This window comes from Pangasianodon hypophthalmus, chromosome 25, assembly GCF_027358585.1.
Source record: "Pangasianodon hypophthalmus isolate fPanHyp1 chromosome 25, fPanHyp1.pri, whole genome shotgun sequence".
In the NCBI taxonomy this organism is placed as follows: Eukaryota; Metazoa; Chordata; class Actinopteri; order Siluriformes; family Pangasiidae; genus Pangasianodon; species Pangasianodon hypophthalmus.
This window is the reverse complement of record NC_069734.1, coordinates 11534444-11561466: the sequence shown is the minus strand read 5'-3', so window position 1 is coordinate 11561466 and position 27023 is coordinate 11534444. Positions and strand designations below refer to the sequence as shown.

General features: G+C 38.4%; 1 protein-coding gene across 2 annotated transcripts in view; it reads right to left on the bottom strand.

The window, feature by feature from the left end:
* Positions 1-938: 938 nt before the first annotated feature.
* LOC113546729 (lysyl oxidase homolog 4) overlaps positions 939-27023 on the bottom strand; it is a 32279-nt gene continuing 6194 nt past the window's right edge. Inside the window, exons 5-15 of one of the 2 annotated variants that reach the window (XM_026946725.3) lie at positions 18241-18279; positions 17949-18159; positions 16981-17161; positions 12433-12587; positions 12038-12193; positions 10901-11063; positions 10095-10338; positions 6781-6896; positions 5486-5622; positions 2584-2695; positions 939-2226 (exon numbers count right to left, since the gene is read on the bottom strand). In XM_026946725.3, coding sequence (XP_026802526.2) covers positions 2156-2226; positions 2584-2695; positions 5486-5622; positions 6781-6896; positions 10095-10338; positions 10901-11063; positions 12038-12193; positions 12433-12587; positions 16981-17161; positions 17949-18159; positions 18241-18279 — 1585 coding nt within the window. In that variant the 3' untranslated portion in view covers positions 939-2155. The remainder of the gene's footprint in view (positions 2227-2583; positions 2696-5485; positions 5623-6780; positions 6897-10094; positions 10339-10900; positions 11064-12037; positions 12194-12432; positions 12588-16980; positions 17162-17948; positions 18160-18240; positions 18280-27023) is intronic. The other variant, XM_026946726.3, reaches the window with a different exon arrangement.

Genomic DNA, 27023 nt, shown 5'->3' with positions numbered 1-27023 from the left:
TCTCAAGCTCCTTCAGAGCTACCCTTGGCCTCCGATTTGTTTTCCTGACTAATGGCCTCTTTACCCGTTAACACATTTTTGGTGGACAGCCTCGTCTTGGGAGAATTATGGTTGTGCCATATTCTTTCCATTTGTTAATAATGGATTTAATGTTGTTTTACAGGATGTTCAAAGTTCGGTTGATTTGATATTTTTGTAGAACTTCGTCCCGAACTTTATATTGCTATATAATAGAATCAGTTATCACCATAGGCTTACTCTTAAGGTTTTGAGATACACAGATCCTTTTAGTGGTTCTCAAAGAATCCTGGTTTGCTAGAGTCGTAGTGATTGACTCTGCACTGAATCTCTTCCCCTACTCCTCTGATATTGGAAACACTAAAATGTGTGTTTGTATTAGTTTGATTTCAGAACAGTGTTTGGCAAAAGTTGGGCTGTCTGTGCCAGTGAAGGAGGTGTGGTCTCCAAGGTGGACAATGTTTCTACATTAATGAGATTTATAGTGTAATTTTACATCCAATCTGAATGATACTGCATTGAATCAGTGGACACTTAAAATCCTCCTTTTCCAGTTGTGGTGTGTGTGGTATCTCTCCTGAGATGATACATACCCTCTAGTGGCACTACTTGTAATTCACTGATATCCTGAGGTTAGTGATGTCTTAGTTGCATAATTATTCTTCCAAATATAATACATTAGACATAACAAATGTTTATTTTCAAGTATTAGTGAAAAGAACCATCTAAAATAAAATTCACTGACCTGCTGTTTTTCACTGAGATAAAATTTCAATAACAAAAGTATCAAAAGGTCATAAATTACAGACCATAATATATATAAATCATGATTCAAATAAATCTGTACATGACAATACATCTATGATGAAGCACATACATACTTATCAAATGATCAAACATAGCACCGACACAGCTGAGGATCTATGAGGATATGGTTTAATTCTGCGTGTCTCCACATGTTCCCTAATCAAGCACCATGCGCTATGAAACTCATAGACTATGAGGAGTCCCATAGGGGTTGTACCTGGGCTTAAACATTATTGAGTGGCTGTGAAATATCATAAATACTTTTATTGCAAAGCTATCAGCTCTGTGTTCAGATACATTATTCAGGGGTCAAGAGGTCAATGTTTAAATACCAGCTAAGGCCTAAGCAAAGCACTATTTAGTTGTGAATGAAGTTACAAAGTGCTATGAGATGTCTACTGCTAGACTAGCCTGTACTAATTATGAGTTGTTTCATTATTCATGAAATCTGAAAGATCTTTTCACTTTTACTACCACTGACACTGAACTGGGATTGTCAATATTCAGTATGCAAAATAAAGTATCAGTATGAGAAACATACAGTTTTGAAAAATCAGGCCATGGAATATCTAGAGGATGCAAGCAATGCATATGAAAAGAATATCAAAGCACTTTAGTGATCATGTTTTATGAAAATCAGTGTTCAAAATCAAAATGCAGAAACCGGATTTATTTATTAGCACTACTGCTGATAATATCATTTGTTTTAGTTGTTTTCTTGGGGTGGGGACCAGTGGTCAAATAACATTTTAAATCTAAAAAAAGTAACATATTTTTAGAGGCTAAAAAAATTCACTCGTTGCCACAGCAACAATACCATGATGGCAAGAGTGGACTTCTGCACGTTCCAGTTCTACTTGCATAATCTTTTCTTATTGCTTGGGGATAATCAGGCAATGCCATGGCAAAAGATGCCTCATGTAGCTATTTCCTTCACCCCCATCCTATAATACTCTATTCTACTTATATAATATTTTAATATATTATTCCAACATCCTGCTTTACTCAGTTAAGCCAGAATCACTGCTCTTAAGAGATCTAATTGGTTCATTTATACATCATTACCTTATCATACTTCATCCAGATTATAAACATTTCAGTTATTCAGAGGGAAAATGACCTGGATTAAAATTACACAGAATTCTGGACCTGGTCCTACTTCAGCGTATTCACCTGACTGACAATCAAACTTAAATAAATCTCTAGAAACCCCACAGCCTGTAATCTGTTTGTGTTAGCCCCCTTCTCCTTCCCCTTCCCCTCCGTCCAGAGGCAGGGCGAGAGGATGACGAAGGAGAGTTTTTTTCTTTCCTGGTTCCTCTGCCATTCATTAGAGGAAGTTGTTAGAAATCTGGCGCTGGTGTTCAAAGAGGTCCTCGAACTCCGCACTGTAGGCATCACCTGTAAACAAGTAGACATGAACGCTAAGTACATTTGAGCTAAACACTAAATACTGACCAGATCATGAATATCACAGTAGAATCAGTTATCCTGACTGAAGAGAAGTGGAAGTAAAATGGTAATAAAATAATTCATAAATGTAATTACTGACTGATTCATGGATCTCTGCTTCTAACTTGCCTTCATTAGCATTTAATCACAACACTCATGTCATTAGTGACATTTAAAATAAAACTTGGTTTAGTGTTTCATTTCATTACTAAACATGAGCATTTACAAACTGATTAGCATTTCATTTCATTAACATCAGCAGTTTTGTGTAATTTATCTCTAAATTAAATGAAACTGTCCACTCACCTGCATGACATCCATACAGGTACACCCTCCCACCGTCGTACCTGCATCTGCATCGCATCACGTTGTTCTCAAAGTCCGACTCAGCCATGTCCAGTGAGGGGTTCACCTCCACCTACAGGAAGCGAGGCACAATTATTGACCACAGCTATTTGGAAGAAAGGTATTTTAATAACCCCATCATATATACTTCAGTGTCCACACACACAGTGTTCGCTCCATTTCACACTGCTGACACAGACAGGATGATGACGGCCAGATCTGGCTTGTGCATTTGTATTCAGAGCCTATCATTAAGCACCAGTCGTGGCTGCTATTGTTTTTTTCCATCTCCCCATATACACTACATTTATGTATGAGAAAGCAAGCCAAAATGACTTTTCCAGCTTTCAGCCTGAAATGCTTTATATTTAATAACATTCTCATTTTTCCACGCAGAGGGGACCATACATGTCCTCATAAAAAAGTCCAAGTACAAAATATGTGAATGAAAGATTATATTTCTCGGCTAATTTTAATTTATTACTGGGACACTTATTCCTTCAGGCATTGCTACTCTAATGCAATAAGAGCTTTGCTTATTTTGTATCGCTTCCCAAGGTATTATAGAACAAAAAAGAGTCTCAGATTGTCATTTTCATGTCGAGATATATCTAATCTCAGAGAGTACAGGCAGATTGCAGTGCTGATTCCTAAATGACTGTGCAATCACGGAAGCTCGTCTCAAACCAGTCATGAGTAATGTGCTTAAATGTATGTTCCTAAATCTGGCACACCGCAGCCTAGGCCACTCTTTTACAGAGAACGCCCAGTGATAGCATGAAATCCACACATGCATGGAAACACACTCCCACTAACTTACTTTATTAGTGCGCTTTACGGCTCTTACAAAGCGGGGTTTCATGGCAACCTAAAGCGAATCCTAACACACATCTGAGCATTACGTAAGGTCTCTGTTTGATCTGCACTGTAAACCATATCATAAAGATGGTATTGTCATTGTCCCAGTCGGTTTAATGCCATGTTTGTCACCATCCTGCCTCTGGGAAAAAGTAAGTGTAGAATCCAGTGACTAAATTATAGTGATGAAAAGAGAAACATCCACTCCTGCAGCTAAAAATGTCTGCTGTTAAAAAAAGGAGCACTGGTTAAAAGAACATTAACCAATAATGGCATTACCTTAATTTGTCCCATTACACTTTTCTTTTTTACCCATTTTCCATTGAACTTTTTGTAGTGGTTGAGTTTATGAGCTTTGCCTGAATGTCGTAATGAGAATATATGCTCTTAAAATTGCTTTAGGTTCAGAGAAGTAGACAAGGTGCAATGCTTTCACACGGCCGTAAAGAGCTGACTCACAGCCTTTTCATCACCAGCCGTTTCTCTGAACCATTACAATAATTGCAGGGCTGAGGAGGCTTAAAACAGAGCCCGAATCCTTGCATTTATGAAAATCACTCAAACACGTGCAAGCATGCATAGACTCAATTAGTTTCAATTGCTCTGCCTATCTGCACTCTGCATCGCTGGAGAACCTTCCAGTGAGATCTGCTCCCAAAAATACTGAGGGCAAAAATCCATTTCAAAATGGTGCATGACTTTAGGAAAAAAGCTTCTACACAACTCCATGCTAATTTTAAAACATAATTTTTTGGTAACAAGGTTATTTTGGATAATTTAGATTAGATGATTCATTTTCTTCTCCTGTTTTTAGGTTTAAAGGTACATGGTAATGAAAGTAAAGTCTACTGCAGCTCCTGAACCTGCACATAACGGCTAATTAAAGAGGAATGAAGTGTCTTTAAAGAAGGAAATCCAGTGGTGGTGAAAACATACACAATACAGCTTCAACCTAAAACAGAAGGCATCATTGTGAAAGGACATATGCTGCAGTGCAGTGATGAGACACAGACAGAAAGAAGAATAGGCAAGTCTGTGTGTCTATCGTTCAATGTATGTATTCGTGTGTCTATCTGTTACTGTAATTACCTGTCTACAGTGTAATCTGTGTTTGCAAAAACTATTTAGAAAAAATCTACCTATAGAAACCATGTGTGAAAATAAAACCATACAGTTTTCCTATATGTTCAATAAGGAATTAAACACAACAGGGTGTGAAGTTATAAGAAAATAATCCGACAGGGTGGTGTTACACGGCATTTCCTTCACCACTGGCACCTAGTTCGAACCCCGATGCCAGAGCAACCTGTGGTTGGGAGTCCAAGACAGCAAAATTTGCTGTGCTCTCTGGGTGGGAGGGGTCGCATACTCTCTCTCCCTCTCCCCTGTCAGTCACAGTGACATCAGCCAATCATGGGCATCTATGAGTTCATGCATGTGAAAGGGGGCTGGATAGTGCTTTCCTCCAAGTGTGTTACACCGCCCCATCATGCAGCATGAGCAGCAGTTTGAAAAAATGTGGTTGGCTGACTTCATGTGTCTCAGAGGAAGCACATGTTAGCCTTTGCCCTCCTGGGTTAGTAGCTGTCATATGACAGGGGACACCTAACTGGTGGGTGGGAATTGGCAAAGACAAAATCAGGGAAAATGACAAAAAATATTGTAAAGAAAAAAAAGGTCTCCATACATAAAGCCTCACATTATCAACAATTAGATTTTTTTCTTTGTTAAATAACAATACATTATTTAAATTTAGTTATTAGTCATTAGTCAACTATAATTTATTAGAACAAGCCCATTAATACACTATATTTCTTAATTTATCATCTATCTTACCTACAGCAGGCCAAACAGTACAGTGTTCAAATGAAAAATTACAGAAATATCAGAGTATCACTTAAACAGCAATAAGTAAAGTAGAACACAAAAATCAAACTGTAAGATCTTACAACAGGTATAGGAAAAGAACAGTTGTAAGGCAGATGTGTGTTAGGTGGGAGTTCACCTGGAAGATGTAGTCTCCAGGCCTGACATCAGTCACGTCGATCCACTGGCAGTCGATGTCATGGCGATATGTATCCCAGCATCCCACTGAAATGCCCTGATCCCCCATGTTATAGCAGGAATACTGCTTTTGCAGGCCTGTTGCCAAGGAGACAACAAAGAATATGTGTGTGTTTTTTTTCTGTGACCACATCATATAGCTCTGATGTAAACTCAAGTCATTTTCCTTCCATGAGCTTAAAAGCTTGAATTTTCCGTAAAAGGGTTTAGATTGAGAGCTTCACATGCAGTTAAATAAAAAGCTGGTAATTAAGTTAAAATGCTTTAGTCCCAAAGCAAATGCTATGCAAATCACAGCATGAAATACAGATAAAGCCTTCATTTAAAGAGTGCACTCCTACAGATTCTCTGCACTTAATTTATGAGTGTAAGGCAAGGCTACAACAACTATTCAACAAAACTGATACAAATTGAAATTTCATTATTGATTAGTTGGTCTACTTTATGAAGCATGGTGTGGCACGCACTACATCACTTCATGCCACAAGTAGTGAAGTAATTTGATTCAATTAACTCAATTCAATTCAATTAACATACACAATATGTATTTTTAATGTGTATTTTGTGCATCAAGTAGCATCATAACAAAGGTGCTGGGAGTCAATCCCAAAAAGAGTTGATTCCTTGATACCAGGCACTGAGTTAGTATCAATTAGTATATCCTAGTGGCCAAAGCTTTGGAGTCAATTCCACACACCGAAAAATGATTCACCTCAGTGAATTAAAAATTTTTTTTTACATCAAGTGTTTCATTTAGCGAGACAACCAGTGGATACTGGCCTTTATTTTAAATCTGACTGGTTGGAAATGAACGAATCACAGTTTGAAATGCAGGTAAGACACTTTTTGAGTGATTGAAACCACTGGTCCATTGGTCACTGACATACATATACAAATACAGAATACTGTGACCTTACATTAGTTTGGGTGTCTAGTTTGAAAAAAAGCTGCTTTTTTAAGCACTTGATAATATTCTCATGCCAATAAATGTCAGTAAGTGACCTGTTATTTAGTTAAGCCTAGTTAAGGGTTCTGTAGTAGTATTAACTGATTGAAATACTGGAAAGGGATATCTTTAAATTAAAATGGCATTTAGTATATTTTCAAATTAACTCAGCCAAACAATTAATCAGATTAAAAAGAACAAAAATGAAAAAAAGAAGAAGAAAATAAAATGATAGATTTATTGATAATCAAGATAATCACAAGTTGGTGCAATCTCAGCAGAAAACTCACCATCAGGGCAGAACGTGTCCTCCAGACAGAAGCTGGCTTTGTGTCCCTCTGCAATCTTTGTGCCGTTCATGGTCAGGAGGTCGTAGTGTGTGAACACCTCGATGCTGTGGTAGTGTCTTCAGAAACACAAAGGAATTCATCGTAATCTCCATTTGAATTGTAATACTTTTCTTCAAACCTGCCAACTTCTCTTAATGACTCAGAAGTGTGTATCAACATTGTCACATGAGTGGCCACTTTTAGCACAATAGGAGCTGCCTATAATGGACAGTCGATTTTTTGGTCACCCTTACCAACAAGAACAATGTGGCAGAAGTGATCCTCTGGTCATGTTAGTTTAGTAATTGATTAGCTAATTAGCTAACATGCTCCCAAGCTGGTGTTCTTAACAGCTAGCTTGCGATCTACTAATCATCTGGCAGACAAAGAGGTGTATGCATAATCCCAATTTGGAAGTGTGTATCAACTGTCACACAAATGACCACTTCAGTAGGAGTTTATTAAGGTATGGATTTTACTGTTTGAACACACACAAGACCTTGGCAGTGTTCAAAGTGTCCTTAAAGTACTGCTAGATTTAGCTCCATAGAATTAGTATATGCTAGTGGTCAAAATGGGATCTGCAACAAGCAATAATAGCACTAATTCAGCCCACTGGAGCAGAATTCATGCTTTGCTCTATGAACATTTTCAGTGGAGGAGTAGTGGACAGGAGAGTTGCCAAATTGGGCTAGTTTAAAAATACTCAATGGCTAGCAAAATCCCTTTTCCAATGTTTCCATGTTTTCTGGGCTAGTTTCAGGTCCTTTGTGTGGTGTTTGAGATGTGAGATGGGCTGGAAATTTTGCTGAAACTTAGCAAACACACCTGCTGTATCGAACACAGTTGAACAAAGGTACACTAAAACTACTCAAAATAAGCTGCTAGACTGTATGCTGGATGACTGTATGCTGCCGACTCGCAACTATTATTTCATAGGGTTACTCTTCACTATTCACTAGATTGTAGCCTATAGCATAATTCAAATTTGAGGGTGTATCATCATTACTGTTGTCCTTCCCCACCAAAATCGATGGTCATGAATTGCTTCTTTCACTTTATTATATAAAATATTGGAACAGGCCTTAAGATGTCATGAGTGTGACAGATGTTAAGATGCCGGTAATATGCCACTTAACTATGTCACAAGTGGCCATTTTGAGAAAAAAGTAGCCCATAATGAAAGTTAAATTTTCAAAATAAACAAAATCACAATCACAAATACACAAATATTTGTAGCTGACTCAGGCAGTGTGGTGGAGACCTGAATGAAGAAAAAGGTTCATTTGATGATTAATCTGAATATAAAGATGCACTGTATAAGGGTGTAAGAGACAAAAATGCAAATGTGCCAGTCAGTGTACCGAAGCATTCGGGCCCTCACAACCAGACTGTGCAACAGTTTCTTCCCTCATGCCATCAGACTCCTAAATACCTAGAACTGGACTGAAGGAACACACACACACATACATATACACACACACACATATATACACACACACAACTGAACTGGTCCAAAGGAACTCACGCATACATACATACATATATATATATACACACAACGGAACATCCTCTATGCACATGCACTGCACATGTTTTGGACATGTCTTATTATTGCTGCTACTACTATGTTTACACTGTTTACACTACCTCAGCTGTAATATTTGCACTACTGTCACTTTATCACTTTCAACAGGACTGTGTACTGGTCAGCGTCGTAGTTATGTACTGTCTGTTCTGTCTTGTGCTGTCTGCACATGTTTGCACTTGTGCACTTTACGTTTAATTTATGTAATTTATGTAGTCCCCGTAGTTCTGTGTTGTTCTGTGTTGTCTTATGTGGCACCTTGGTCCTGGAGAAACGTTGTTTCGTTTCACTGTGTACTTGTATATGGCTGAAATGACAATAAACTCCACTTGACACTTGACTTGACACTTGATGAATGGGTGTCACCGTACAGTCATTAAGCTTTGCTGTTTGCTTAATCTCTTTTTGGTAACATAAGATATACAAAATCTAGATCTAGAACAATGGATATTAACAAGAAAACTGCATAATAGTGTAATTGATACTTTGAATCATACTTCTACTCTCCACTCTGTAGTACTGTTACATAAAAGACAGAGAAGCAAAACAAAATGGAACAGATCTCTTTTCCTCCATTGTGCTCTGAGGCAGAGAGAAGGACCAGGCTGTGCTCTCAGCTGACCGCAGCATCCTGACCACAGCTATAAAGAAACCGGACTGTGACGGAGCAGAGCCATAAGAAAAAATACACATCTGAATGAGTTTATGGTTCTGACACAGTCAGAGCTGCCAGGAAGGCCCAAAGGGGTCTCTGGAGATTTTAAAAATCCTCTGTTTCTGTGTGTGCTGGTCTCTGTGTTGGTCTGCTTCTGATTATTTTTTGTGTTTAATAGATGTCTTTTGGTCAGTTAAAGTCCAGCTAAAGTCCTTCAGAGCCAAATTCCAGAAAGAAGACTATTTAGAACTAAAATATATAGGGATTTTGGCTTTCAGACATGCAAAATTTAAGACTACACATATTCCATGCACTGATCCCTTCTACAAGCACTCGCATAGAAATTATGGGATGTGATCAAGGGCTTTTCTGTTTATCTGTATAATGAAAGCAGACATAATGAGTCTATGATCCAGCCCTGTTTGTACATAAAGAACAAAAGGAGCATAGATACAAAAAATATATTGTATTTTCCAAGCTATAAGTCTTCCTCTAATATAAACTGAACCCCTAAATTCTACCTGCTTGGAGAAACAATTTATTGTACACACCACTTTGGTGTATGTCTGTCATGATTTTATATGGTTATAGTTTGGTTTATATGGTTATAATTTCAGTTTACAGACATGCTAATTCAGTTTTTGTGTTCTTAAAATTACTGTAGACTAGATAACATACATGTAGATAAGATACATGTCAGTATTCTGTATATTCTGGAAGTCATATCACCTGCTAGAGGGCAAAAAAATGCAGATGATTCTTATAGTCTGTACAGTTGCACAATATTGCACAATATGATGGATCCTGCCTTAACAGGATAAACTCAGTGATGCTGAATGAATTTCTACAGTTAAATTGCATCAAAGTCAACACTTCAGGAAAGTGTTATTCTATTGGTGCACTCTTTGCCATCTTTACTGAACATTTTTCGCTTTTTCATACTCTTACACTTGATTCTTATAATAAATCCAGGGTAATGAGTGTTATAGCAGACTGAATAAAGCTGCTTTTGCTTTGATTTTGTGCTCTTACCTGTGGCACTGGTGCCAGACCCAGGCATCACGTCCGGCCTGCGGCCGGAAGTCTGCACGTCCCAGGTTCATTATCCGCGAAGAGAAGCGCAGCAGGCGCCGGTGGCCGTAGGGCCAGTTCATGTGGGCGGCTGAGGACGAGAGGCAGCGCTCCTCATGGGCACAGGTGAGCAGGTGGAGAGGACGGTCCTCCAGGTATGCTGACTCCTGGACCAGCTGAGAGTCCAACACCAAGTCTGGCGCCGCTGGACACAGATTTAAAATCGAAAATTCATTAAGGCATTTTGTAGCATTTCATTTTCAACACAACCAGCAACAAATGCAAATGTAAATGTAATGTTTTATTATTAGCTATCTGTAATAAGATATTTTAAAACTATTGTTAAACTACTATTATACTTACCATGCTAGTATACTAATATTGTATTGCAACAAAATGCAACTTTTAAAAATGACAAAAAAAAAAAAAAAAAACCTAGATTTTAAACAAAACAAAGTTAAGGATCAAAAGAAAGAAGTCAAAATTTTGCAATGATACTCTCTATCTCCAGGCATGATTTGAAAAGGGCAAGGAGAATGAGGAAAGTACACACTACTGAGAGGATCTAAAAACACTGTGAGGATACGAAAAAGCTTAGAGACCATTATAAAGGTAAAAGGTGGGTAAAAAAGTTATTATTTATTTTTAAGTCACATTAAAAGAAACGGATGCAAACTCCTGAATTGATACTATTAATATCTTCACTGGAATTGGGAAATAAAAAATTTTAAGAATGTCTGCAGTTACTGTATCTATGACTGACTCACTCTCCGCACAGGTAACACCGGCTGCTTTGACTCCACCCCCGCGAGGACAGTACACATATCCGTTCCTCCTACAGTGCTGGATGGAGATCTCTGTCCCAATACAGTGAGTCCCACTGAGAACAACCTCCTGTGCATCTGGGTTCCCAAACCAGTACGCAGTCTCCTGAATCACACAACACAGACAGAACAAATTACTGACAGGTCAAAATTATCTTATATAACAAATTAGTACTGAAACACTGCTAGTGGTGTCCAGATAACTCGTAAGTATTTGTAAGTCATTTTTAACACAAAGACCTCTGCCAAGTAAATAATTGCAAATGGAAATATTTCATGGCCATCATTAGGGCATGGTGATGTAAAACCACATGATATTCACATAGTGGCTGAGAAACTACAGCTCATACACAGTGCCAAGACTATAAAACCAGCAATAACAAAATGGCAAAAATGCCAAAGCAATTATGCCCAGAACAACAAATACTCCAGATGAACATGCCTCAGAAGTCCAAACAGTATCTTGAGAGTTATTAACCAGGCCAGAGAAGTGAATTCACTGTCTGTGATTTACTCAACAGTATGGAGTCGAATGTAGGGTGAAAATTAGCAGCATTCACTGGATGTTATCATGCCTTTTTCCAGTCTCCCCTTCCTCATGCTATTAGAAGCCCGGGTTTATAAAATACTAACAGTGTCCTCATCCAGTGCAAGTAAAAAAAACACAACTATTTAAAGTTTGTTTTCCCTCAGTCTTTGCTACTTTTTGCTACTTTTCCCTAGAAGCGTGGAGGCATTTCGTGGAAAGCCTGCAATTACCTTCTGCATGGATAATAACAGAAGACTGAAAAACAAATGCAGTGAGAATATAAACAAAGCCAGAGCACAGTGGCACGCTAGGCTACAAGAAATCTATTCCAGTTGTCTAGTGCAAGCAAAGGTGCGCAGCCTGTCTGCCTGTGGATTTTGCTTTATGGGCAAATATGTCTTTGGCCTTTCACACTGAGAATGGAAGATGTGTGTGATGTGTGCGTGTGAGAGAGAGAGGTTGTGTGTGTTCATGGCGTCTGTGCTTTGTATCACCGCAGAAGGACACATACACACACCAGAAAGTGTGAGTTGTGTGCAGTAGGTCCATACCTGGTGAGCTGAGGACGCAAAGCCCATGCCAAGCTGTCTGCAGACCACCATGGCCTCATTTATTCCCCAGTTCTCACTGCACACTGTCCCCCAGCGCCCATCTATCAACACCTCCACCCTTCCTTCCATGGTATCTCTCCCTCCTGTCAAACGCACCTGGGAGAGAGAAAGACAGATAGATAGAGAGAGAAAGAAAGAAAGAAAGAAAGAAAGAAAGAAGGGAAAGTCATTATATATATGACTGTAGAGAATATATTAAATAGGGGTTTGTAAGCAAGTACTGGCTGAATAGTTTGATTAGGATTCATAACCTTAAGCCTAGAAAGACAACAACGAGCTCTATTACAATCAATCCTATATGTGTATATGTGTGTGTATATGTGTGTGTGTCTCACCGTAGCTGACAGGCCAGTTTTGGGAACGTTGCAGCGAACAGAAACATCCTGGCTGTGTTTGCAGGTATACAGTGGAACCTCCTGATACTTACACTTCCTTATGGAGCCCTCATGACCAGTACACTGCACTGAGTTCATATGGATAGGACCCGTGCCTGCAGAACACATACACATGCAAGAAAATATGCACATAATTATTAATACAACTAATTATGTCATTGGAAGGTCCTCACAAGGATAGTAAGACAAACATGTTTGTGTTTATTTGTGTGTATAGTCAGTTTAAGTTATGTCTAGTGTTAAGTCCCTTATCCTCACATTAGCTCCCTCTTCAGCTGCTAGAAATAGTGATTAGCATGTTTTTCTTGGACCAGACAGCCACTGGACTAGTCATAAAAAAAAAACAGATAAAAAATGGCACAGCTGTGATGTGGAAGGGAGAAAAGCATGTGTGCAGTCGGCGTCCCTTACGAAATTACACCCCAAAACCCAGTGCATCGTTTAATGCTTCAAAATAGAAACACCGGGCATGACTGAGAGACGGGAAACAGAGTGTGCAAAGACAGGAATCCCTGTAATTTACAGCACAGTTGGGTCATGATGTCATCAAGATGAGCCAAAGGTAAACGGCTGCTTCTTTTCTACTCATGACCTTTACGCAACTGTCTTCCCAGAAAGAGTAGATGCTGTCATTTATATGCATCTAATCTAATCTAATCTAAAATTGTAGCAAAAATAACATAAAGGCACTGAACGAAAGCATATGCACAATATAGCACACATACACAAAAGGTGCATCGAACTGACTTTTTTAGATCATATATGTTTTTAAAGGAGACTGAAAATGGATGACCAAAAATGGGGGAAAAAAAGAAATAACTTTGTGAGTTTACTTTGGATTGGGAAACATTGATCTATTGTAATGAAAAACCAGACCAGATAGACTTGTACAGGGGGGGTGTTTAATCCAAACCCAACGAAGCAAGCGAACACAGACAAAGAATGCATGTACACTGGTAGGACAACCTCCAAATCAAATATACAAAAACAAAGTAAAAGAACACACACACACACATACACACACACACGGTTTATCTGTCTACCACAGTATATTGGGGTTAACATTATAACGAATGATGAATACTGAATGAATATGGATGAATATGAATGAATAATCATAATGAATAATGAATATACTCAAAGTGCAAACTTTCAACTTTAATTTAACATACTTACGTTCAAATGACCAAAACTAATAATCATAAATTAAATTATCATTTTTAATACATGCCTGGAAATAATTGCCTGGAACCCATAGGCATCACCAGATGCTGGTGATGTCCTGCAAGGAATATAATGCAGCATTTCTGCTTGTTCTTGTGGTGTTTAGCCTTTAGTTTTGCCTTCAGGAAGTGCAACGCATGCTCAATCGGATTCAGGTCAGGTGATTGACTTGGCCGTTGCAGAACATTCCACTTCTTTGCCTTAAAAAAGTCTTGGGTCACTTTCGAAGTATGTCCATCTGCACTGTGAAGTGCCATCCAATGAATTTTGAAGCATTTGGCTAAATCTGTGCAGATTATTTACCCCTACACACTTCCTGTTTGAAAGGATTCTTCTGTTATCCACCACAGTTGTTTTCTGTGGTCTTTTGGGCCTTTAGGTTTTTCTTGAGACTGTACTAAATAGTTGATTTGGCCACACCTAATGTTTTTGCTATCTCTCTGATGATGATGATCTGTTTTTAATTTTCAGTCTAATGATGGCTTGATTCACTGGCAGTGACAGCTCTTTGGGCAGGAGTGTTAACAGCAACAGATTGCAAATGCAAATGCCACACTTGAAATCAACTCAAACCTTTTATCTACTTACTTGTAAGTTACATTGTAAGTTACAAGTAAGTAGATAGATTATGAGGACTCAGCTGAACAAACTCCCAGTGTGGTATGGTAACTGATCAAGAAGATACAGAGAAGTGATATGGCGTGAGTGGCTATAATTCCCATAATTCCCTGCTATGAGCAATAGTTTGTTTTTCCTTCATCCATAAAATGACAAAGTGATTGTTCAAGGTTGAATATGGGCACTTCAGACCAGGCAGATGGTTATATTGGCTTGACTAAATAATCAAAGTTGACCACCACAAATTCTTCTGAAAAGGACACTGAACCCAGTGAATAAAGAAGTTTATAACATGGCTTCTAGTGTTTACTGAGATTTAGAATTTACAGGACATCACCCATGACCATGAAAGTCTGAAGAACAGCCAGCTATTTTAAAATGTGCAAGTCTGAATTGTGTATCATGATTCTGCTTTCTCACTTCCTGCTTACAAACTACTAGTATTTAGGAGAAGAGCAGATCTTTGAGAAAATCTGGTTGAGACTACAGGTGTGTATTGACAACGAAAACATAAGCATTGCTTCAGCTAGAGCTTTTTACTTTTATGTTAGCAAGTGGTCAGACATGAAGCTTAAATGAAGGCTAGTGGACCTTCCCGGTCAATTCTGTGGTGGTTTAAATTGGGCTACTTGTCTGTTTATATTTTGGGAAATAGAACCAACTAAATGTGCTAGAAAATAACAGTGCTGCGCACATCTATAGTTGGGACCAATTATAAACTTGAGTTACGAGGTGAGAAGAATTCACAGACCATGCTGATAGTGGTAGCCTTCATTAATTAATGAATTCATTAATTCATTCAGTAACAGCTTTATCCTGGTCAGGGTCACGGTGTATCCGGGGCCTATCCTAGTAAAGTGGTGGAATTCACCCTGGATGGGATGGCAGTCCATCTCAGGGCACCATACACACACATTCTCACACTAATTCACACCTATGTAGGGGCAATTTATTGTAGCCATTCCACCTACTTGTATGTTTTGGACAGTGGGAAGAAACCAGAGAACCTGGAGGAAACCCACATCAGCATGGAGAGAATATGCAAAACTCCATTACACTCGTACTGTCACAGCACCTTCTAGAGGGCAGAGAAGTATCCTATGTGTCCTATGCCCTAATCACACAGGATTCTCATTTCTGTAAAATGTATAAAATATTTGTGTGGTTTTTAGCAGCTTTTTTCCCTACAAACCCAGATGTTTGTGTCACACTGATGTTCACATGGCTGCATCATAAATATATTTCGAGAAAACTGCATTGTGGTGTACGTAATTATACGTGAAGTTTTTACAAGCTGTGTAACACTATGTTTTCTCTTTTTTGTCTTGTCTTCTAAGCAGCTCTTAGTCAATACGTAGACAAAATCATACGACCTACAGCAACAATATTTATATAGAACCATCCATTATTTTTTGATTGCTGGAAATCTTTTCTCATAATCTTCAGGCAAAATGAATAAATGCGTCAAGCAGCAGCAGTAAAAATGTTTTTGCAACATCTGCCTGCAAAAACACAGAGATCCAGTCTATCCAGATGAGACTAAAATTATCACCCCACCATTATGTGCATCGAGAAACAGTAGGTGATTTGGGATGGAATTTTCTCAGTGAAAAAGGAAGAAAAACACTGACAATGCCAGTCTGGACAGAAATAAAATCACTGAGCAGCACCTGCGACAGATGGAATTACCCCAGCTTCCCATGTAAAGCTAAGCCTGTCTGAATTAGGGCTTTAAACATTATTTGAGCTGGATTAGTTTTACCAGAGGAGGTCCAGTAATGTAATTTGCACAAAATTTGACGGGTCAGTTTGGACAGAATAAACCCAGACATGTCACAGTCCAGATGTTCATGACAGATGATACTGAACAATAACAATAATATTACTAAACACATTACCATAAGGTTCTTTCAAACAGCACTGTAACTACTGTGGAAGCTCTGTGTTTCACTAATACAGAAGATAATTTGCTACAGAATTATTACTTGTAGAAACTACTGGATTTTAGTCCCAGGTCTCATCTGTAGTCATTTAAATTACACCACCTTTGACACACTAATCTCAAATATGCTTTTATAGTTCAGAAAATATGATAACTGTGAATGCCTGTAAAGATTGTGTTACAGAGCCCATTGTTTATATTTTTTTATTTATATTTATGATCCAACTGAGAGGTTTTGCATGTAATCCTGAAGATTCTGATCTTCTGTGAGCAGTAATGAGGCTCCTGCAGTTCATTTCTGTGTCTGGATGATATGATGTTTCCTGTTCACTACAATGAACTGGAAACCTAATTAGGATCAAAGCCAAACCCATAATCATGCTCCAGCATTACAGAGATGCCATTACACTTTTCTTAATTTGTTTTTCTGCCTCCTTTCAAAGAACCATTTGATCTGAAAAGGACCATTTGTGAAGTCTGTTCCTCTTTCTCTTCCTTTTGCCTTTCTTTCATTTCTGTAATGCTAGTAGAAAGAGCAGGAATGTTTTTGACTTGCTACTGTTAAATTTGGTCCTATACTCCTTTTATGCTATACTTTTTTATACATACTGCAAATACATTATTTCTCACTGTCACTAGTTTTTCTGTTATTTTGCTGATGAATCAGAGAACAGGTTTGCCGTAACCCAAAAAATATGTCCTACCTTGGCCCAAGTATGCACCTCTCAGGGCCTCTTTGGCAGTGCCAAAGCCCAGCTCCCTACACACTACGCTGGCAGCCGTCAGGTCCCACAGGTGATCACACACCGTCCCCCATTTCCCCTCTTTCAGCACCTCCACACGTCCCTCTCCAAGCCTGGGACCTGCTTTCAGACGCACTGTCTGCTTAAAAAAGTAGAGAAAGGCTTTGTGAGGAAACCTTTCAAAAGCATTCCAGAAAATAAAAAGAGATACTGGATGCAAAAGGTGGGCATACAAGTAATTAAAGAATATTTATATTACATTCAAGATGCAAGCAAGATGCAAATTTAGTTTTTTAACTCCACTATTAATATCTTAACATACACTATTTGCTACTTGTGATAATAAAGCCCAACACATTAAATGTCTTGTTATAAATGAAAATTTTTCATCCTTTTCATCCTTTGTATAGGAGTGCAAACTTTTGCACTTTCGGTATTAGTAAATACACAATCTTGTTTTAGAAATATAATTTCCCGAGGAAAATAACAAATAACAACTACTTACATTACAGTATCTAAGCAAATTTTTACTGTGCTATGTTTAGTATATTTTGATCATATTCCTTTTACTTTGATGATAGTATTTTTACTTTTACCTTGACTTGAGTTTATGTATAATATTCAGCTTCACTACATTTATTTTTGGTTGATGTTACAAAGTAAAAAGGGGTGACTTTTAATTAGCAAAACATACAAAACTTACATACACTGTATGGCCAAAAGTATGTGGACATCCCCTCCTAATTGTTGAGTTCTGACCCATAGTTGGAAGCAACATCAACATCAACAAGGGTGCATCAGGAGCTTCACGAAATAGGTTTCCAGAGCCAAGCAGCCGGTCAGGTTTTCTGATGGTCAGGTGTCCACATACTTTTGGCCATATAGTGTATTATGATAACTGACTGGTCATGATGGGCAGGTGTGCTCACCTGGGAGGAGGGTGGAGCTTGAGGCTGTCCAGAGGTGGACAGGCGGGAGAACTGTGGACCAGGTACACAGCGAACCACAGCATGCATCCCACCATTACACGGCACTTCACTACGTGCGAAAGACAGCTGAGTCTGACATTGTGTCAAAGAGTTCTCGGCTCCTGAGCACTTCACTTTCTCCACCCAGTAACCCTTCTTACTGACTGTAGACCTGTGAGACAGACAGATTTTAAGCATTTCAATAATGTCCACATTACAAACTGAATAAAAGGTATTTTATTTCATAACTCACCGTGTGGCTGGATCCGCCATCTTGGATTCCCACTGTTTCCTGAGAGAGACGAGATTCAATAAACCATGAAATAACCAGAAAAATACACACTGACACCTCATACCAAATTTGAACTCAATAAATATGTTCCTTGTTCCTAAGCATAGAGACAGGCCGGTAAACATGGCGTATTTTTGTGTGTTTATGTTAGTTGAGGTACCACCAGTCCAAGATTTAGTGATTCAGACTCTTGTCTCCATGTCTTTGCCTGTCTTCCAACTCCACATACACACTCGCACACATGTACACACATCAGCAAAGTGCTGCTTTACCTTATGGGGTCAGCTAAATAAATAGAAGCTGTATATATGACATAGACAAAACAAGCTGAGGAGGTTTGGTGGTTTCTTGGATCCCCAAACAGACTTACAGAGATCTCAGTGTTCCCTGCTTGCAGGCAGACACCCCCTGTGCCTCTTTTTCTCCCTCTGTCTCTTCCCTCTCTCATTCTGGCCTTTCATTTTTCTATCACAGATAGAGCAGTGCTATACATGGATTGGAACATGGAGTGGCATGTAATGAAGGCATACACAAACCAAATGACGTGGCGACAACTTTACTGATCTGCTGTGTGAGGAATATGTGACACTTGTTTAACACAAACTACAACGAACCAAACAAGTCTGTCCATAAAGGAGTGGTTGGACAAAAAACAAAAAAAAAATCTAATTTACACAATTTTGTAATAGCACAAACAAGTCAGCCAAGATGTGTGTGATGCTCTTTAGCTTTGCCCTGGCGCTACAAGGCAAATGTAGTTAATAAATAACAGATAAATGATAATAGATCTCAAAATCCTTGATTTACATCAAACGACAATCAACAGATCTACAAATTAAATTGTAAAGTTTTTTTTAAGCTTTTCAGTGCAACTGAACCTTCAAATGTTAATGGCTTATATTAACCTAATTAATGTGTATGTTAGTTCTTCATTATAGTGCTGGAAAAAAAAATTAAAGGACAATGTTTGGTCAAATCTTTCACAAAACAAATTAACCTTTCAATTAACTATCCTCATGTACGTAACAATTGTGAAGAATATAATACAAACTTTAAAAGTCTGTTTTAAAGAGTTAACACTGACAGTGATTTCCTGTTCTTACTTTGCACTATAGGTGCAGCCATGGAAGTGACATCACAGAGTTTCAGTTCAAAGAAGTGCCATTCATATTAGATTTTCCCACTTAGTCAAGAATTTAGCAACATGTTTTAACTTCTGTTATTTGTTAGTAACATTAGCCTCGTAGCTCCAGTGAAGAACAAAGGTAGGACAACAAACATGTCTTGGTCAATTGACAGCATTTGCGGTAAGTGGATAATTATATCAAAACAGTGTTATGCGTGTCAAAACCAGCCCTTTAAAAAACAACTTAGGCTCTTTTGTGCCTATTTGACTAAAAGAAGCAGTCATGCAGGAGCCATGAGAGACTGCAGGAAGCTGAGATGCTAATGGGTATTTAGTCTAAATATAAGCACTGGCTACTGATGATTGTAAGCTACCAGGCTGGTGTTGATTGGGAGCCACACACCACATAATGGATGGAAAGCATGATGGTGCTTCATACAGGGTTAACAGGGCTACAACATGGCTTTCTTGAGCAAACAAATCATAGAATTGTCACCATTTAGTCCGAAGCTAAAAGGAAACTCTTAATCTAGCTAGAAATTATAGGTATCATGCTAATACAGGACATCATTCAACAAACAATGTCAGGACACCATTCATCAAACAATGTCAGGACATTTTGTAAATTTACAGGCCTGCATCTCAGGTTGTACCACACACTGGCACAAGAGAAGCAAGCCTCACACACTGCTGTCTACCCAGGAGAAACACACAGCATGTGTGTGTTGGTGGTCTGGTCTGGTTTAGGCCATGGTTTTTGCAGAAGTGCTCATTTGCCACTCGTACACCTACGAGAGGTTTTCATCAGCTGCTCACAAAGAACTGGGGAACTTAGAAAGAAAAGGAGATGCAAGGAGTTTAGATTCAGAGGAAATTAGTTCATTTTTGAAATATAAATTTATTCATCTAGCTAGTACTATTATATGAAGTAGCCCTTGGGAAAGTTCATCAAGGGCACAATGGCAGAAACCATAAAACCACGGACTTACTGAGTCATAGCTAATTTCTTTAGTGGCTAATCTGTGTTCGGGAGGAGAGATGGCTGTATTACCCTTGCTTTAATGTGGTTTCACAGTAAGCATGGCTGACAGAAGACGCTGTCTGTGTGAGTGGTTTTGCGTTTAGTGTGAGAAGGGGAAAGTGAGAGCTTTGTAGACTGTGGTAACACAGGTGTATATAACATTAAACTGATCCTGGAGCACCTTGAAATGACTTTAAGAACAGTCATTTAAGATCACAGACAGATTTCTGTGCATGTCTCCCAGGGAATCAGTGTGGAATTGTGAAAGACTTACACAACACACACTACTTTTGCCCTGACATAATTACTTTTAAGAGCTAATTTTAGACAAACACAACTGCTACATATGACTTTATCTAACTTATACCTTGTTTTACCTCTTTCCATACATGCACAATGCTAGGGACTGAAAGGTTGTGGTTTAAAATATCAGCGGGACACAGAGCCTTTGTTCTTGGATTGGATTCTGCCTCACTTGTAAGTCACTTTGGATAAAACTGTGAATATATGAATATTTAGAAAGGACAGGATATTGAAGATATATGCTTTTCAGTATGTTGATGTTTTCCAATTGTGTGGCTGTGGCCCTGTCTCCTTGATGTGATTGACAGGAATCTGGGCCAGTTACTTGTTTGGAAATAGAGCAAAGTGTCTCAGTGCCAAAAGATTTTAACTTAACTAATTCACTTAGTTTGATAGAGTAGTGCAGTGGGTACCGTTGGCACCCCAGAGCTTCAGGGTTCCTGGTTTGGCCCTGGACAATTACAATAACTCCTGCTGAATCTAGATTACAATGTTTAAAATCAGCATTAATATCCAAACAGTGTCATTCATCAGTTCAGTAAGGCCCATGACTGGGAAACACATTTACTTTACCAAGACTTATATTTGGAAATATTCTGCACTTTCAAGCACCATCTAATTGTACATATGCACAACAGCCATCCAGCACAAACCAGCATATTTATACCCTACACCAAGAGAAATAGCAGGAAAAATGGCCTGGATTCATAATTATTATGGTTGCTCCTCATACATGTAATGTCTCCCAAAATGTGGCTAGTGATGGAAAGAAAAACCACACTAAACCCTCTTGACACTTAAAGGTCTGACAGCAATAAAAAATGACCCAGACCATCCTATTCAATTTAGGAGTCAAAATCCCACTTCCACCACCACAGGCGGCCCAGAAGAGTTCATTCTGTCATGCTTTTTCTAAATGTTCTAAAACTTTTCTAAGGAACACATGCTCTTTCTGAAGAATATAGCTTAATCTGTTCTTCAGAAAAGTAAGGACTGCTGAAAGGAAGCCTTTTGAATAGCAAAGTATTACTGTATTTAGCCAGCCAGCTATGAAAATGCAATGAACTGGACACAACCACAAAGAAAACAGTGTCAATCTTCAATATTTAGTAAAAGGGATTTACTAAAATGTTGGGCATTTAAATTGGCTACATAAACACCATCCAAAAGGCGAGAAATGGCTTTTCTTCTCTCAAACACAAACCTTTCTTTAACCGAAATGACGGAAAGAAAGCGCTGAGGCTTTAACGGCCACATGGGCGAGGTCCTGTGCTGACACAGCCAAATCGAACACGGCTATTAAAACGCAGTCAGAGACGCTGCCACAGGATTCCACCTTATAATTACTGGAGTTTGAGCACTGCATCCCGGCCCGAAAGGACAGCAGCTCGGAGCTCAAAGCCGAGACGTGACACGAAGCCGGAAGCCTGAACCGCAGAGAGGGTGAACCTCAGAGAATGGACATCAGACTGCTGATCAAAAATACAAAATACAACATGCAGTCTTTCTACACAAATATTTAGTTGAGCCAAGGTTTAATATTATTTTGCAGTATTTTGGTTTGTAATTTATTTTTTGTGAAAATTCTTGTTACTGGATGGTGTAGTGTTTTCCATTTTTGGGGATCTATCTAACATGTTGCAGCTTTTAATGATAGCTTACAGCTACCCATGCAGAGTTTCCCTGTGTGCTAACAGAATCAGTGGGGATAATAAGTGTAAGAACTGTTCCGTAGCTTATTGTTACGCAGTTATGATAGAAAATCATGATCAGTTTGAGCATCTTTGCAGATTATTTGTTTATATCCCAGTGCTAATGGCAAGGTGGAATTTTGTATTTGTCTAGAGGACTATCTGCAGCATTATGCTCCATCACAAATCAGCCATTTTCCAACATCCCAGATCTGAGGCTGATCTTGCAGTATTTAATCGCAGACGCATATGCACTGCATTTGGTTTAACATGTATGTTGAGAAAATCCAACCTGCACATCAAACTGTATGCATAAACCAGGAATAAAAACCTTTCAGTAGATGATATATCATGTCTAAATATACAATTCCGTCAGCAGAATCTTGTTTTAAAATCTAATTAAAATGTGCTAAATTTATAAAATATCATGGTACAAGGTCCTGTAATTATATATTCGAGTCACATAAAACAGACTTACTATCATCTCTCTCCAAAAGTACAGAAGTTTGGAGGGAGCTACAAACACATAAACAAATAAACAAGGCCAGTCAGGCTATACTGTCTTTCCACAATAACCACAACTAAAAGAAAGTGATACCGGTCATGCAGAGATTGGATTTTAGATTGGATTTTACTGAATTCTAAGCTGCTAAGCATTTTTAGAGTGTATGGACTGTATGAAAATGAGTTTACAGCAAAAGGGCTTACTGTAGCTACACTGGTGCTGAAGATTTGTCCTAATGTTGGCCAAAGCAGAAGGTTACCAAGTTGACCAGAAGGTTCTGAGGTAAAATCCCAGGACTACCATAGAGCCACTGCTGGATCCATGAGCATGACCCTGAACCCACAACTGCTTCAAAGGTGCCGTACCATGGCTGATCCTGCACTCTCACCCCAATGTGCTTACAAGTTTCCAAATGATTTGTTGTATTATATACTTTTTTATATGTGTAATAACAAAAGAAATTACCACCCCACTGCATTTATATTACAGTTCCTACTTTCGTAAGATTAGTGAACAACATGTTTAAAGTCTAAATGAACCAATTCACTGACTTAATAAATGACCAGTTTGATGTAAACTCATGTTCAGATTTGAACATTACCTATAACATGACCCATTACTTTTAAGACTAAATTGAGCAATTCAAGTATATTAATATTTTACTTCCTTTCCATGTAGGACTCATGAATCGTCACTAAGATATTACATAATGAGTGTATTTATATATGGTCATTATCTGATTTTGGCAGTTAACAGATTATTCAAGTGGTCATGTATAGAGCATACTGGAATATCATATACCAAATTAAAGATATTAGCAGATTTCTTAGAAAAAACAAAACAAAACAAAACAAACAAACAAAAAAAAACACCTGGATTTTCTAAAAACAACCTTTGGTCACTTATGTGTTCTCATTATCAGATTTCTTAAGTGCATGAAAATACTGAGTGAATTAAGGCTATAAACTGATTTTTTGCAGTTAGATTTTTGTACATATTTAATTTTAACATCCTATTCAAGCCTAAATACCAAATAAGAATGGTGAGCTTTATGATTGGATTTAAAATGCCTCAGAGTAGTAAGTCTATGCTACTGTACTTGTGTTCAGCTCTTAAAGACTTTTTGTCACTCATCCAAGACTTGTACTGAATAGAGAAAAGTCATTTAAAAAAGCATTTAAATCCATGATACACACAGATAACATCATCACGCTGCAATGATGTTAAATCATCGGAGCCTGTCCAAGTAAAGATGTCAGGATAGCATTGTTAGTATATATAACATAGTGGTATTGCAAACCTCTTCTGTCCAGAGATGCCTCCTTTACTCTGTTTTCTCACTAGTTAAGGCTTCTTACCAAGTCTTCTCTGTCCAGATTGTGTACATTATTGTGCTTAAAAAAAGTAGCCTCCCCCCCCCCCCCCCTTTTTTAATATATATATATATATATATATATATATATATATATATATATATATATTTGAAGGTTTAAGTAGACTGCTGAGACTTGATCTAAGAAATTCTATGGTGGACAATGTAAATGTAACTAAAATAAACTGGAATGATAAAATAGTGCTTAAGTTTCACTAAGTTTCACTTTGCATATGGCTGTGCAATGGCTGCACCATTATGAGTGGGTGTGGGTGTGAATCTCCTTTTTTGGCCTTTTTAACCACTTGCTATCACAACACAACAGATCCGCTCTAACCCAAACGTCGCTCCTAATTACAGGCCGACCTTGGTCTTTAAAGAAAACTGTTGATTTTACTCTGACACAATGTACTTTCTTCATCACAACGTTTACATGAGATGAAACATCCGTAATCATACTCCTTCATCTATCCCAGTGTGGGTTTAGCCTAGAATGCTATTTCGCCAAGCCTCAACCCTTATCACATCATTTTGACAAAAACAAATTCAGGGAGACAATCATCACACACCCCTTCTCATAACACTGGCTAGGTTTCCTCTGTCAGCTGTTTGATGTGGAGACTATGATGGCAACAGCCTTTAGATTAACACACTTCATCCACAATCAGCGGATGGGGCTGTGACAACACATTTCCTGTTAAATACTCAACATGTGGCCATGAGATCATTTGCAGGTAGGAAGACATGCACTGCCAGTATACAGCTGTGGAACCTTATGTGTTTGAGCAGAGTGTACAAATGAGAGAACTCAACAGACTAAAGGATGAAAAGCCTGTTGCACTGGTCACTTTTTGGTAGAGATGAATTCCCACTGGCATGACTATCAGTGGGTAGTCAAACGGCATTGCGGGTAATGTAGTAAACTGTTAGCCAAAGTGAACATGTTGATGGAATAATTTTAAATAAAAATTAGACTCAGAAGTTAATCATAAAATAAATCATCTGCACCACTGAATTATTACATAATCATTACATAATGATTATAAATATTGATATGCAAGTTGTTTAAGGTGGATTTTTCCTTTATGGTTGTGAGTTTAAATCCCAGGATTACTAGAGAGCCATTGTTGGTTTCTTGAACAAATTTTTAACCCTTGACTACTTAGCATCTTAACTACCATTACTCTGTGCTTGGATCATATTATTGTAAGCTGCTTTGACAACAGTGTCTAATAAATTAATAAATACACTGTATTATCTGTAAGAGGCCAAAACACAGTTGTAAGAGATGGACAAAGAAAAGACAAGTGAAAACTGATTAAATCCTGAGACTCAATCAGCATGCAACCTTTTTCATAACACTGGCTACATTTCCTCCATCAGCTTTTTGATGTCGAGATCATGATGCAAACACAGATGCAATCAGTGGAAAGGGCCTCGACAACATGCTTCCCCCAAGTACCACTAAATGCATGTAACCATGACATAAATTGTGGAAAAAATATACACTCCCAAACAAGGGAGTCAGGGCATGACTGTATCGTGACAAACTCTATAGCCATGATCCACCAGAAATCAAAAACAGTAACGAAAGATGGAAACAAATATATAAATAAATAAATAAATAAATAAACAAGTAACCCTAAAATGGCATAATGTATATTCCATGTTATTCTTACTGAAATGGCAAATGGAGTGTTGACTGGAGTGTTGACTTCAAAAGTCAGGAAGGAAGGAAGGAGAAAACAACAATTCATGAAATGGAAAAGTACATTAGCCAGTGGCGATGTTTCAGCACGTAGTCTGTCTAATTTAGGGGGTTTGGAGTGCAGGGTATAACTTCCAGAAAAAGGATCTGTGGTAAAGTATAAAGACAGAGAGAAGCTGCGTTTTCCGTTGCTGCTCTGTCTATTTATGGCTGGGGGCAGGCACATGGTGTGGATGATTTTAGTGGGGTGCTCAAGGCTTTTCAGTCAAATGAAAAGTACAGTAGAGGAGGAATTACTGACATGAGTCTAAATGGCTATAGTTTGGGTGAACAACCATGAATCTTCCATGATATTTGCAATGAAAATACATTTAGGGGACAAATGTATTTCAGTCGATGGAGAAAGGGACACGTAGTGTATATTTCCACTCGACTTACATGACAAAAAAACACAAACACATGGCTTAAGTGAGAGTAGTAGCTTGTTTCATAAACACATCTACACAAATGATACTATTCTTGTACAATAATCCAGTGTTAAAGACAGCCTGCACCATGATCTGCAATGGACAAAAAAATACCCAAATGTGTCATGCACAGATCTGGGTACACTATGTGGCCAAAAGTTTGTGGACACCTGACCATCACATCCATATCTGGTTCTTCCTCAAACTGTTGCCACAAAGTTGAAAGCACTCAATTGTATAGAATGCCTTTGTATGCTGCAGCATTACAATTTCCCTTCACTGGAACTAAGAGGTCCAAACCTGTTCCAGCATGATGCGAGCTCCATGAAGACATGGTTTGCCAAGGTTCGATTGGAAGAACTCGTGTAGCCTGCACAGAGCCCTGACCTCAACCCCACTGAACACCTTTGCAATGAATAAGAATGCCAACTGGACCCTTGCACCTCCAGCATCAGCGCTTGGCCTCTTTAATGGACAAAATCTCCACATCCACGCCCCAAAATCTTGTGGAAAGTGGAGTTTATTATAACAGTAAAGGGGGACTAAATTTG